General features: G+C 39.2%; 1 protein-coding gene across 1 annotated transcript in view; it reads right to left on the reverse strand.

Moving 5' to 3' along the window:
- SLC27A6 (solute carrier family 27 member 6) overlaps window positions 1-15374 on the reverse strand; it is a 68645-nt gene that overhangs the window by 46194 nt on the left and 7077 nt on the right. The window contains exon 2 of the mRNA XM_055302228.1: window positions 9288-9491. Coding sequence (XP_055158203.1) covers window positions 9288-9491 — 204 coding nt within the window. The remainder of the gene's footprint in view (window positions 1-9287; window positions 9492-15374) is intronic.

The raw sequence follows: 15374 nt of genomic DNA on the forward strand, positions 1-15374 counted from the left end.
TATTAGAGAAAAAAAAAAGGATAATGAGGGACCAACATAAGAACTACATGGCAACAAATTACATAACCTAGAAGAAATGATACATTGCTAGAAGCACACAATGTACCATGATTCAATCAGGAAGAAATAGAAAATCTGAATAGATCAATAATGAGTAAAAAAAATAGAATAAACAACAACAAAACCCACCAACTCCCAAAACTGAAATCCCCAGGACCAGATCCTTCACTGGAGAATTCTACCAAGCAACTGAAGAATTAACACCGATCTTTCTTCAAGCTCTTCCAAAATATTGATGAGGAAGAAATACTTCCAAACTCATTCTACAATGCTAGCATTATTTTGATACTAAAACCAGATAAAAATACAAGAAAAAAAATATAAACCAATACCCCTGATGACAATACCCCTCAATGACATATTATCAAACCAAGTTCTAGAACATACTAAAAGCATGATACACCATGGCCAAGAGGGATTTATTCCTGGAATGCAAGGATGGTTCAACATATGCAATTTAATAAATGTAATACATCACATCAATGAAAGGAAAGATAAAAATCACATGACCATTTCAATAGAAAAAAACATTTGACAATAGGACATTGTTTTATGATAAAAAACTCTTGGGAGGAGGGGCAAGATGGCGGAAGAGCAGGGTCCCCGAGTCACCTGTCCCCACCAAATTACCTAGATAACCTTCAAACCATCCTGAAAATCTACGAATTCGGCCTGAGATGTAAAGAGAGACCAGCTGGAACGCTACAGCGAGAAGAGTTCGCGCTTCCATCAAGGTAGGAAGACGGGGAAAAAGAAATAAAGGAACAAAAGGCCTCGGAGGGGGAGGGGCCCCGCGAGGAGCCGGGCTAGGGCCGGGGCGAGTGTCCCCAGGACAGGAGAGCCCCGTCCCGGAGGAGCAGGAGCTGCACCAACCTTCCTGGGCGGAAAGGGGCTCGCAGGGAGTTGGAGCAGGACCCAGGAGGGCGGGGATGCCCTCGGGCTCCCTGGGACACTAACAGACACCTGCGCCCCGGGGGAGTGCGCCGAGCTCCCTAAGGGCTGCAGCGCGCACGGAGGGACCGACCGGAGCTGCTCGGAGGGGCTCGGGCGCGGCTCCAGGGAGGGGGCTGCAGGGCGGGAGCGCGAATCCCACAGCGCAGGCCCCGGAGCACAGGGCGCCGGGACACAGCCCAGGATCCGGCCTCCCCCGGGACAGGCAGAGGCCGGGAGGGCCCAGGACAGCGAGGACGCTCCTGCCCCAGCTGAGCAGATCAGCGGCCCCGCCCCGGAGCCTCCAGGCCCTGCGGACGGAGAACCGAGAGCCCCGAGCCCCGTAGTTCCTGCGGAGGCTGAATCCAGGCTTCCAGAGCTGCCATAGCCACTGGGGCTGTTCCTCCTGGGGCCCCACGGGGTAAACAACCCCCGCTGAGCCCTGCAGCAGGCAGGGGCAGAGCAGCTCCCCCAAGTGCTGACACCTGAAAATCATCACAGCAGGCCCCTCCCCCAGAAGACCAGCTAGAGGGACCAGTGATACTCCCCCGTGTTCCAATACAACTTGTTTTTGGCCACTCTGCACTGAGCAAAATGACTAGAAGGAAAACCTCACTTCAAAAGAAAGAATCAGAAACAGCCCTCTCTCCCACAGAGTTACAAAATCTGGATCACACTTCAATGTCAGAAAGCCAATTCAGAAGCACCATTATACAGCTCCTGGTGGCTCTAGAAAAAAGCATTAAGGCCTCACGAGACTTCATGACTGCAGAATTTAGATCCAATCAGGCAGAAATTAAAAATCAATTGAATGAGATGCAATCCAAACTAGAAGTCCTAACGACGAGGGTTAACGAGGTGGAAGAACGAGTGAGTGACATAGAAGACAAGTTAATGGCAAAGAGGGAAACTGAGGAAAAAAGAGACAATCAATTAAGGGACCATGAAGACAGATTAAGGCAAATAAATGACACTCTAAGGAAGAAAAACCTACGTTTAATTGGGGTTCCCGAGGGCGCCGAAAGGGACAGAGGGCCAGAATATGTATTTGAACAAATCCTAGCTGAAAACTTTCCCAATCTGGGAAGGGAAACAGGCATTCAGATCCAGGAAATAGAGAGATCCCCCCCTAAAATCAACAAAAACCATTCAACACCTCGACATTTAATAGTGAAGCTTGCAAATTCCAAAGATAAAGAGAAGATCCTTAAAGCAGCAAGAGACAAGAAGTCCCTGACTTTCATGGGGAGGAATATTAGGGTAACAGCAGACCTCTCCACAGAGACGTGGCAGGCCAGAAAGGGCTGGCAGGATATATTCAGGGTCCTAAATGAGAAGAACATGCAACCAAGAATACTTTATCCAGCAAGGCTCTCATTCAAAATGGAAGGAGAGATAAAGAGCTTCCAAGACAGGCAGGAACTGAAAGAATATGTGACCTCCAAACCAGCTCTGCAAGAAATTTTAAGGGGGACTCTTAAAATTCCCCTTTAAGAAGAAGTTCAGTGGAACAATCCACAAAAACAAGGACTAAATAGATATCATGATGACACTAAACTCATATCTGTCAATAGTAACTCTGAACGTGAATGGGCTTAATGACCCCATCAAAAGGCGCAGGGTTTCAGACTGGATAAAAAAACAGGACCCATCTATTTGCTGTCTACAAGAGACTCATTTTAGACAGAAAGACACCTACAACCTGAAAATAAAAGGTTGGAGAACCATTTACCATTCAAATGGTTCTCAAAATATATCCTAAAAACTATAGAACACTTCTGAAAGAAATTGAGGAAGACACAAAGAGATGGAAAAATATTCCACGCTCATGGATTGGCAGAATTAATATTGTGAAAATGTCAATTTTACCCAGGGCAATTTACACGTATAATGCAATCCCTATCAAAATACCATGGACTTTCTTCAGAGACTTAGAACAAGTTATTTTAAGATTTGTGTGGAATCAGAAAAGACCCCGAACAGCCAGGGGAATTTTAAAAAAGAAAACCATATCTGGGGGCATCACAATACCAGATTTCAGGTTGTACTACAAAGTTGTGTTCATCAAGACAGTGTGGTACTGGCACAAAAACAGACATATAGATCAATGGAACAGAACAGAGAACCCAGAAGTGGACCCTGAACTTTATGGTCAACTAATATACGATAAAGGAGGAAAGACGATCCACTGGAAGAAAGACAGTCTCTTCAATAAATGGTGCTGGGAAAATTGGACATCCACATGCAGAAGAATGAAACTGGACCACTCTCTTGCACCATACACAAAGATAAACTCAAAATAGATGAAAGATCTAAATGTGAGACAAGATTCCATCAAAATCCCAGAGAAGAACTCAGGCAACACCCTTTTTGAACTTGGCCACAGTAACCGGAGAAGGACAAACAGTGTATGTTCTCATTCATTTGGGGAATATGAATAATAGTGAAAGGGAATATAAGGGAAGGGAGAAGAAATGTGTGAGAAATATCAGAAAGGGAGACAAAACATAAAGACTTCTAACTCTGGGAAATGAACTAGGGGTGGTGGAGGGGGAGGAGGGCGGGGGGTGGGGGTGAATGGGTGACGGGCACTGAGGGGGACACTTGACGGGATGAGCACTGGGTGTTATTCTGTATGTTGGTAAATTGAACACCAATAAAAATTAATTTATATAAAAATTAAAAAAAAAACTCTTAACAGACTATTGAAGAAATATATCTCAAGATAATAAAGTCATATATGATAGACCCACAGTTAACATTATATTTAATGGAGAGAAATTGAAAACATTTAAGATTAGGAACGAGGTCAAGATGCCTACTCTCCCCACTCCTATTCAATACATTACTGGAAGTCCTAGCTAGACAAGAAATAGAAGGCAAGACAAAGAAATAGAAGTATCCAAATAGGAAAGAAAAAAAGTAAAATTGTCATTATTTGTTGATGATATGGTTCTATACATATAGAAAATCCCAAATAATTAATCAAAAGACTATTGGAATTAACAATTTCAATAAAGTGTCAGGACACAAAATCAACATACAGGAATCAATTGTATTCCTTTACACTAATGATGGATCATCTGAAAAAGAAAGAAAACCATCCCATTCACAAAAGCATTAAAAACAATAAAATATTTAGTAATAAATTTACTCAAGGAAATGAAAGATCTGTACAATGAAAACTATAAAACTTTGCTAAAAGAAATTGAAGAAGGCACAAATAGAAAGACATCCCATATTCATGTATTGAAATAATTAGTATTATTAGGATGACTCTAATACTCAAGAGTATCTACAGATTCCATGCAATTACCACCAAATTACCAAAGGCATTCTTCACAGAAATATAAGAAACAATCCAAACATTTGTGTGGAACCACAAAAGCCACCAAAGAGCCAAAATAATCCCAAGAAAAAAAAAGAACAAACCTAGAAGTATTAGGCTTCTGAATTTCAAACTATTACAAAGCCATAGTAATAAAAAAAAAAGTATGGTACTGGCACAAAAATAGACTCATCTACTAATGGAACAGAAAGGAGAACATAGAATTTAACTTTGGCATAAATGGTCAACTAATATTTGACAAGGGAGACAGAAATACAAACTACAGGAAAGATAATCTCTTCTACAAATAGTGCTGGGAATACTGGAGAAACATATATAGAACAATGAATTTGGACCTCTATCTCACACTACCAAAAAAATAACTTGACACAGATCAAAGACTTAAACATAAGATGTAATACAATAGCACTTGTAAAAGAAAATGTATGGAAGAAACTCATTGATATTGGTCTTGGCATTAATTTTTTAACACAATATGAAGAGCATAAATGATAAAAGAAAATTTAACAAATGGGATTACATCAAACTCAAAAGCTCTCACACAGAAAAAGAAGCAGTCAAATAAAAAGACAACCTATAGAATGGGAGAAAATTCTGCAAACCGTATATCACATAAGGGGTTAATATTCAAAACCTATAAAGAAGTAAGTCAGCCCAATAACAAAAAAAATCCAATTAAAAGTGGGGAAGAAGAATTAAATAGAGTTTCTCCAAAATGTACATCAAAATGGCCAACAGATACATGAAAAGTTGTTCATCATTAATCACCAAGGAACTGCTAACAAGTGAGATAGCACCTCACACCTGTTAGAGTGGCAACCACCAAGAAGACAAGAGACAATGGGTCCTGGCAAGGATGCAGTAAAAAGAGAATATTTGTACATTGCTGATGGGAAAGTAAATTGGTCTAACCACTGTAAAAAACAATACAGAGGTTTGTCAAAAAAAATTAAAAATAGATTTACAATATGATTCAATTCCACCTCTGGATATATACCTCAGGAAATGAAAATGAGATTTCATAAGACATTTGCTCTCCCGTGTTTATCACAGCATTATTCACAGAAAGATGCCTTTTATTAAAAAAATGTCAGTTATATCTTTAACAAGGCTGCATAATGGTTTTGTTACACTCTTTGATAGCGTTATATACATAAACCATGACATCTACTCTATGGCTGATTCTGTACATTGCTATGCTCTGCTCTCCATAAGAGGACCCCAGGCTGCTGAAGACTTTAAGCTAAAAGCAGATGACACTTGTATAACTTTCCCTGTGTAAGATCATTCACAAACTAATTTTGGAAAAATGTCAACAGATGCTTCTGGTATTTGTTTTAAAATTCAAAAAATAAAACAAATTATAGCCCAGATTGCTTCTACCATGGTGACTGAAATTATGAGATTTATTCTCTGGAAAAGATGAGCCTCTGGAAACACCCAGAAATGTTGAGCAAACAAGGAGAATAAGAGAAAGTAGGCTTATTCCTCCAGTTTCCTTTTACGTTTGACTCATTTTACCCTTCAAGGTTCTTGTCTGAGGAATCTGAATCATCCACCAGTAAAAACTGAAAGGCACTGACAGTCCTGAATCCCCCCAATAAAATGCCCTGGACGATGAGACCTATCAGTCCCCCAATCCTACTCAGGTGCACAGACCTTCTAGTCAGGATTTGTTTTGGGGATTTTTGTGGGTGTTCCAGTGTCTGCACTTTAAATATGAACTGACAGCTAAAGGTCACCAGATATTTAAGGAAATCCTCAGGGATAAAGGATATAGACTGAAATAAACCAAAAGATAAGAGGTTGTTGGCAAAAGTAGAGACAAGGTAGAGAGAAGAAATTTTCAAAAAATTATCACTAATATCCTAAGAGATACAAGATAATAAATAATCAATAATCCAAAAATAGTATGCTACAAAGAGAGGCATTTTCAGACAACAGAGATTTAGAAGATAAATCTCTCAAAAAGCAGATGAAAAATAATAAAAGGAAAATGGGACAGAAAAGATTAGAAAATTAATAACTCAATCCAAGAGGGCCAATCTTTAAAAAGTTAGAGTTTCAAAGACAAGAGAATGAACAGACAAACAAATACAATAGGAGGGAATGGGCAAAAAGAACAGCAATAAAAAAGGAAAGAGAAGGGGATTTAGAACTTTTTTTCCTTTAATTTCCAAGTACCTAGAACTGCAAAACAATGAGTTTTCAGACTGGAAATGCCTACAAATTTCCTAACAAAATGATTAGATAAGACCAGTCCCAGTACAAGTCATCACCAGGTTAGAGACTACTGAAGACTCCCAGTAAAAAATTGTGTCTAACCTAGAATGCTACATAAACAAGCATAAGGGTATTTCCAGATGTGAGGACTTTAAAAATTTACCTTCTAAATACTCTATTTTTTAAAAGGTTTATTTATTTATTCTAGAGAGACAGAGAGCATGCATGCAGGCATGCAGGAGCATGGAAAGGGCAGAGGGAGAGGGAGAAAATCTCTAGCAGACTCCCTCTAAGCACGGAGCCTGCTGTGGGGCTTGAGCCCAAGTCCCTAAGATCATGACCTGAGCCAAAATCAAGAGTTTGACAATTAACTGACTAAGTCACCCAGGAATTCTCTTCCTAAGTACTCTTTAGCAGACAGTTACTGAAAGCAGTGCAGTGATAAAATGAAAAGTTAACTGAGGACACTACTTTAGGATCTAGGAATTAGGGGATCAGAAAACAGAAAAGAATTGAAGGGAATTTCCAGGACAATGGTGAAAAAAAAAAAAAAAACCAAAACAACAACAACAAAAAAAACACCCAACTCCAGGACAGTCAGAGAGCAAGAAGTTGAGACTGAAATCTCTGGGCAGAATGTGCCTAAGAACATGGGTTCAACACATACAGACTATCTTTTCAATATTGAAGATGAGCTCTCTTTTTGACAAAGGGGTGAGTACAAACACCAATAGGCATATAGAATACTAAGCAAGCAAGCAAACAAATAAAAACAATGGTTAATTCCAATTTGGTGAGATTTTTACATGGAGGGGAATAATAGTGCTTACTAAATTATGGGGACTTACACTAATCCAGTCAAAATTCATAATACAATATTAGTGAGATGTTGGAGAAAGAAAATGCCTACACCAGATAGAAAGGAATGAATGGAGAGAGAGAGTGGTTCATGAGTCAAGACAAATCCTCCTTTCCACCATGGAAAATCAGTAGACACTTTTTAGTGAGCATCTACTAGGTATGCAGTAAGTTACTCATTCTATTTAGAGAAATGGAGGTGATTCTAAAAATACTGAATGTAGTTGGTCTGGGAAAGGAGAAACGAGGAAGGAAGCTATAAGGGTACTTTTCTCTAAAATTTCTAAAACTATTGGAATTTTTCATTTCTGTGCTATATAACTTTAAAATAAATATCAAATCAAATAAAAATCAATAGTGCTCTTGCTTTCAGCCTGTGTATAAATGCATAGAACAATCTGGTTTTAATCTTGAAAAACAAAAGCTATTACTAGTGGCTTTGGTTTGTTCTTTTCTGTTTTTTTTAATTTTATTTTTTTTAGGGGGGGGGATAGTATATGCAAGTAAGCGAGCAGGGGTGGAAGGGTGGGGGCAGAGGGAGAGGGAGAGAGAATCTGAAGCAGGCTCCATGCTCAGTGCAAAGCCTGTGAGGGGCTCAACCTCATGACTCTGAAACAAAACCAAGAACTGGATGCTCAACTGAATGGGCCACCTGGCCTGTTCTCTTTGTGCTGGGAAGAGGGGTGAAGATTTTTTGGAAGACCAATCACTTTAGATTTTTCACAAGAAAACAGCCATACAGATAGATTGGTTAAGTACCTTCTGTTGAAAGTTTTCAAAGCGTATCATTTTCGAAATTTCACTGTCTCTTTCAAATTCCAAAGTCAGACTGAGTGTATGCTGACAACTTGAGACACATTAGCACTTCCAATTCACATGTCAAAGCTATTCTAGACTAAGGCAAAAGTAGAGTCTGTCTCCCGTCTAAAAGAGATCATTGTTACCTTCTAAATGGTAAATAAAAAAGAGAGAGAGACACACACACAAAGAAAGAGAAAAGAAAAAGAAAAAAGAAACAAACAAGGGAAATTAGCAACATAATATTTTAAATTTATCTAATTCAACCCACCCCCCCCCACCGTCACCTTCATACTAATTAAGAAAGCTTATTTAGCCTACCATAAATACGATTCAACTTTTCCTAAGGGTCAATTAAGTTTAACATTTCTTTTGAATATTTAGGTGGTTTAATTATTCTTTTTATTATGGTGTACTGTTATTTTTTACCTATAAAAAGGGAGGGGGGATGTTTAGTTATACTTGATTCTATTTTGTATCTTCTCCAAACCCTGCGGTGCTCTAAAGACTTCCTGTTTGTCACATGTTCCAATCTCCCTAAGGAAAACCAGGAGAGACCCTTACATGTGCTTAAATTACAGCTATAGCTGGATTGTGTTTAGGATTTCAGACGATATACAAGAATACAGAAGACTGTTTAAAGTAGACTAACAGATTTTTTAACCCAGGAAGATACTTAGAAACAGTTTAAACTAATCTATTCATTTTTTTTTTAAATCAGGAATCTTAAGTAACAGAGAAGCTAGCAGGTATTTTGCCAAAGACACTGGCCAAATTTCATACTCTGAGCACCTGGGCTGGATCAAGGTCTTCACACATTCTAAGGTCTTCAATGACACTTGAAGAAAATCTTTCTAAATGAGACAAAGGCCAAGTGAACATGGTAAATTGCTAAGTTGTGGTTGGAGCAATGAACTTTTTCATCCAAGCTTGAGAATTCTAAGATCTAAGAACCTCAGGACTTCTTGGATGCATGCTTTCTCAGATATTTGGTGAGTACCTGTGGTGACTACTATTGCTTTGCAAATATGCTGCATTCTTTTTAATTCTAAAGAAAAATGGATCATACCTGTTGTTCCAGAGGTAAAAATATAAAGATGAGGAGACTTGAGACTTGAAGCAACATGGTGGCTGCGTGGCACAGGCTTGTCAGATGCCATGCTCAGTTTTTCTGTGAGTGAAGTTACACCTTGTGGAACAGAATCGTTCATTCCCCAGACAGTGATACCTTCTGGGAGGCTCGGAAGGATTTCTTCTACAGTTCCAAGCAGATCTAAAAACCAAAGGTTTAAAAAGAGATTAATAAGATATAACCCTCAAACCATTAACCTGTGTTTTCTTTTCTCTGTTGGGACAGGGATAAATGTCAATACAATGCTGACTTCCTCTTTATTGGAATAATTAATATCATAGCCATTTTAGGTTTCTGATATAACAGGACCAACTGAAAGAGAAATCTGGTTATGATCACCTGATTCAATAAATGGAAATAGGCTGGTTCAAATTGAATTTTGGAGACATCATTATTCAGATTATGGTTTTTTCCCAACTTTTAAATAAAACTCTGTTTTTATATTCTGCTTTAAATCGACACTCAGGATACCACAATAAACATTTTCATTGATATCTCGGTAGCTCATCATTCCAAAAAGCCATCTGCCTGTCACGGTTTAATTCTACTCTAATGCAATACATTCGGGAGACTCCCCTGACCCCACTAGAGGTATGTGATCATTATGGTTTAGAGACCATTTCAGAGCCAAAAGCTAAGTGAGGAAATCTAGAGATGCCTTTTCCTCTGCATCAGGATAACTAACAGTGCAAGTCTTTGAAAGGAAAAGGAGGAAATAAATGCCTTCCACAAAAGGCAATAAATGTCCCCACCCAGTGCCCAGCAAGGGGCAGCAATGACAGATTGATGAGACCTGTCTCCATCGGCAGCAGTGGGATGTCCTCCCTGAACCAGTGTCAAGCAAAAAGGTAGGCAGAGAAGTAGAAAAGCCTGGAACGCCAGTGTCTTCAGGCCTGAAGAACTTGAAAGTCTCCCATGACCAAAGATCTGGGCTATAATTCAGGTCTGAGAAAGAAAAAAGGATACATCTCCCAGGAAGCATCTACTGTACAGATAACAAAAGAACACCTGGAGAGGAGAGGCCATGTTGTATTAATTCAGGAGTCTGAACCAAATCTGCTTAATTTGGCCATTCATGTCAAAGAAAACATCATTTGCTCAGGAGGAATTGGGGTAGAGAAGAAGCGAGACAGAAGTGGGGGTATGAGTCCCTGAGGAGGAAATATTTATGAAGGTATCCAGCCCTCTGTAGGATATAAAAGAAGCATTGCATCCTCATTCCCAGAGAATCTTGTATAAGCCAGTGAGGCCTCATATTTTTCTCTGGAGTAGAGACACAGTTATTTATAGTTTTTAAATAACACTTCCCCACTTTAATATGGATCTCTCACACTGAAGTTTCACTTTTATATTCCACAAAGGTGCTCCAATTTTAGTTTGGTGTTCCTATAAAATGTCATACTTGTTGTCTAAGATATAAGGGATTTTTGAGTGCCACGTTATTTTTCTTGAAATCTACATTAACGTCGTCAGAGATATTAAACAGTAATATCCCACTGGCCTTTGGAGTTAATGCAAGGAATGCCAAAGATTACTGACAACTGCCAGAGGCTAGGAAGAGGCAAGAGATTTTTTTCTTAGATCCTTTAGAGGGAGCATGGCCCAGCAGACAGTTTTATTTTGGACTGCTAGCCCCCAGAACTGTAAGGGAATAAATTCCTGTTGCTTTAAGCAACTCAGTTTGTGACATTTACTACAGCAGCCCTGGAAAACTAGTACACCAAGTAACAAGTTGCTGGACAGAATTGTTATTCTAACCTGTGTCCAATTATCTCTAAAATCTATATATTACCTCATAAAAGAAATCAATTCTAAAAAATAATGTCATTAAATGTAAAATATATCCTGTTTAGAATGCTCAAGTACATGTAAATATGAACCCTTCCATCCAATTATATTTTTTTTCTAAATTTTTAACAAAACTTTAAAAATAATTACAAGATATATTCTGCTTTGAAGCTGAACTCAGGGTACTGCATTAGACATTTTTTTTGAAATAAAATCAGTATTTGGTAACCATAAAAAGCCATCTGTCAGCTACTATTTAGTTCTACCAAAATACAAGACACTTGAGAAAAACTCATGATTTAGTTCCTCAAAATCTGTAACCCAGATTGATCACAAAGAGACAGCAAGAGAAACATGTCAACCAGGACTAGGTAGTTCACAAATAAAACCTGCAATAAAAGTAAGGAAACACAGAAAATGGTAAGGAGTTCATATGTAGGGGGTAGGGAGGCAGACTGGGGCTTGAACTTTTTTGAATTAATTTTTATTTCTGTAACAAATCCGAATAAAATAAACTGTAAGAGTCCATAGTTCCACTGAGCGTACACAGCATGCTGCTATATCCAGATTGCTTTGGTAAGAAATGAAAAATCACAAGGAATGCTGGAGGAAGAACAAGCCATAAGTAAATGAAAAAATAGGACAGGTGATCGAGACTTTCTTTTTTTTTTAATTTATTTATTCATGAGAGACACAGAGAGAGAGAGAGGCAAAGACACTGGCAGAGGGAGAAGCAGGCCCCATGCAGGGAGCCCGACGTGGGACTCGATCCCGGGTCTCCAGGATCACGCCCTGGGCCGAAGGCGGCGCCAAACCGCTGAGCCACCTGGGCTGCCCGATCAAGACTTTCTATTTTCTTTTAACTTTGTTTTTTTTTTGGGAGAAAGAGCAAGCTTGGGAGGGGAAAGGTCAGAAGGAGAGGGAGAGAGAGAATATTTAGAGGACTCCATGCCAAGCTCAGAGCCCGACATGGGGCCCAGGCTCAGAACTCTGAGATCAGGACCTGAGCTGACATCAAGTGTCAGATGCTTAATTCACTAAGCCACCCAGACACCCCTAATTTTGTTTTTTTTTTAAGATTTTATTTATTTATTCATGAGAGACACAGAGAGAGAGAGAGGCAGAGAGACATAGGCAGAGGGAGAAGCAGGCTCCATGCAGGAAGCCTGAGGTGGGACTCGATCCCAGATCTCCTGGATCATGTCTTGGGCTGAAGGCGGTGCTAAACCACTGAGCCACCCGGGCTGTCCTAATTTTGTTTTAATAACTTTTTTTGGCTTTTTGAATGTTTAAGTACAAGTCTCTGAACTGACCCATTATCTTAATTTCAAATCTCTCATCTGGAATTGTAAATTAACAGCATAAACTTTTACATGTTCATAATGATATGTATGTCTAAGTAGGCAAAATAAGTATGAAGAAAGTTACAATATGATTAATCGCAGCCCCAAATAATTTTTGGAATTGTAGAGTCTAAAGAAATACTCAATGTTTGCAAAGGGTGATGATTTCTTTTTACAAGAAAAAGGAAGTGAGCAGATTCCTAAGAATTAGAGGAAATACAATTTAAATCCCTTCATTGGTTAAAATTAAATTGACTCGACTTAGTTGAGACATTCAGAATTCTATAGAATTTTATCAAATTATTTCTTCAATAGTAGTAGGTAATTTGGTTGAGGATAATGAACACTGAAATAAAAATCTGAAAAGTCTTGTAGAGGATAAAAATTAATTATTTATTTATCACTATCAATCTTCCTTAACAAATTGAAAAGTTTCAGGGTCATTTTGAAAGTAAATTCTGAATATTAAATCCCGACACAAAATAGCATTTGTTTAAATACCTCAAGGACACTTGGCTGTGTTTCATGAAAGTTTACTCTTAGGGAAGCATACTACCATTGAAACCTATAAAACTGTAAGCACCTCAAATGAATGATATGTATCCTAATCCATACTTGTGCTGGCTGCAACTGGCACACACATTGCAGGTGTTCCATCTGGTTATGGAACTGAGCTCTTCCCAGGCATCCCCTGTTGATGTAGGTCTCGACAGAAAACAATTATAAGAAAATGAGACATTTGAATATCCTATACCCTTGAACAAACTCTACCTTACAGGATAAGGCTGTAATGTAGAAGGCTTTCACAGCAATAGGGTCCTTTGGAGAAACCACGTATTATTTCTCAAGTATGCAAAGCACTTCATTAGGTGATGCTGCAAGCATTAAAACAGGTAAATTAAAGGGTTGCATGGGTAGCTCAGTCGGTTAAGCATCTAACTTCCACTCTGGCTCAGATCTCAGGGTCCTCAGATGGAGCCCTGCCTCCAGCTCTCTGCTCTGCCAGGAGCCTGCTTCTCCTTCTCCCTCTGCCCCTTCCCCAGCTTGTGCTCTTTTTCTCTCTCCCAAATAAGTAAATAAAATATTTTAAAAAACAGGTAAATTATGATCTCTGCTTATGATCCTTCAGCAATTTTTCTACCAATTAATTTGTTTCTACATCATCATGTCTCTTATTCACATTACCAATACAATAAATACAACGAGTAAAATTTAATATATCCCTCTACTATGTCATTAGTATCAATTATGTTATTTATCCTGCAATAGAAACTCTTAAAGTTGTCTGATTCTACATAAAACAAGCTAATGCTTTCAAAAGAATAGCTTGCAGCACTTACTACATTGGCAAACATTGAAACTTTTAGGCATGAAGAAAACATAAATGAAATTCAAGTACAAATGGTCACCTTGAGCTTTCCACATCCCAAAGCAATAAACACACAGAAACTAAGGTGAAATTACAGATCTCACCTCATGCTTATAACTACCATCCTACTACTTAGAGCAGCTCAACAGGTTTTTCACAGAAAGCATGGGCAGACTCTGGTTCCTTTTCTTTTCTTTTCTTTTCTTTTCTTTTCTTTTCTTTTCTTTCTTTCTTTTTTTTTTTTTAGATTTTATTTATTTATTTGAGAGACAGAGAGAGAACCAGAGAGAGTGGGAGCAGGGGGTAGGGACAGAGGGAGAAGCAGGCTCCCTGCTGAGCAGAGCCCCACATGGGGCTTGATCCCAGGATGGCGGGATCATGACCTGAGCTGAAGGCAGATGCCCAACCAACTGAGCCACCCAGGTGCCCCCAGACTCTGCTTTCTAACAAACCTGATTCTTAAGTAAGCAATGTCCTATGGCAATTCATATCAGGCTAGAAACTCATATCACCATGAATAATGTACCAGCTATTCTAACAAATATTAGTTTACTAATAATCATAACCCTAGGAAGTGCAAAGGACAGGTCTTTCAATTGTGATAACATATTCTCCCCTGAAAGGATTTTATTAGCTGCCCTGAATATACACACACAAGTTGGTAAGTGCATTTATGTGTTTTCACTCTCAGCTTCTCAGCTGTCCCCACATGTTTTGAGGGACAAATAGCATATTTATTATGGGTAAAATTGTGCAAGAAAATAAAAAGGAGAACATTTCATTTGATTTTATTTCCAGCACATCTCCCATTGCCAATGAATAATCATTACCCAAACGGGACCACAATGCGATGATGTATTTGGCTTGTTATTTTTCAATGTCAAAATAGTTAAAAATGAGTAAAGGTACAGAAAAGCTCTCTAGACACAGGCTAATCAGTAAGTAAACTATAAACTGGTAAAAAGGCAATTCCAAGGTAGCATTTCTACAAGAGTCATATGCCAACAGTTATTTTCCACATTCCTTTCTGGTTATAAATGGAAGAATCCTTTTCTTGGCCAGAGAGGAGCTAACCATCTGGCTCCTAACTGGGTCTGACCCCACTCCAGCCCTAGCTGCTGAGCCTGCAAAGTAGATACAGCCACAGTGCTCCTGGGGAGGAGGACAGAACAGCTGCTTAAAACCAGGTCACGGGCAGCCCTGGTGGCACAGCGGTTTAGTGCCGCCTGCAGCCCCGGGGTGTGATCCTGGAGACCCGGGATCGAGTCCCACGTCGGGCTCCCTGCATGGAGCCTGCTTATAAATAAAAAATAAATAATAAAAAAACAGGTCACTTGGGTCAAGCGCCCTGTGCCTGGACCTCCCTCCTGACAGCCCTCTGCCCGTAGCAAAGACAGACGCTCTTACTTGCAGATATGTCTCGGCCACCATGCAATTAAAAATAATTACAGCAGCCATTAATTGAATATTTACTATGGTGCAGGCACTCTGTTATGTTCTTTATGTTTGATTCCTACTAGACCA

The sequence above is a fragment of the Nyctereutes procyonoides genome, unplaced genomic scaffold (genome assembly GCF_905146905.1).
Source record: "Nyctereutes procyonoides isolate TBG_1078 unplaced genomic scaffold, NYPRO_anot_genome, whole genome shotgun sequence".
In the NCBI taxonomy this organism is placed as follows: Eukaryota; Metazoa; Chordata; class Mammalia; order Carnivora; family Canidae; genus Nyctereutes; species Nyctereutes procyonoides.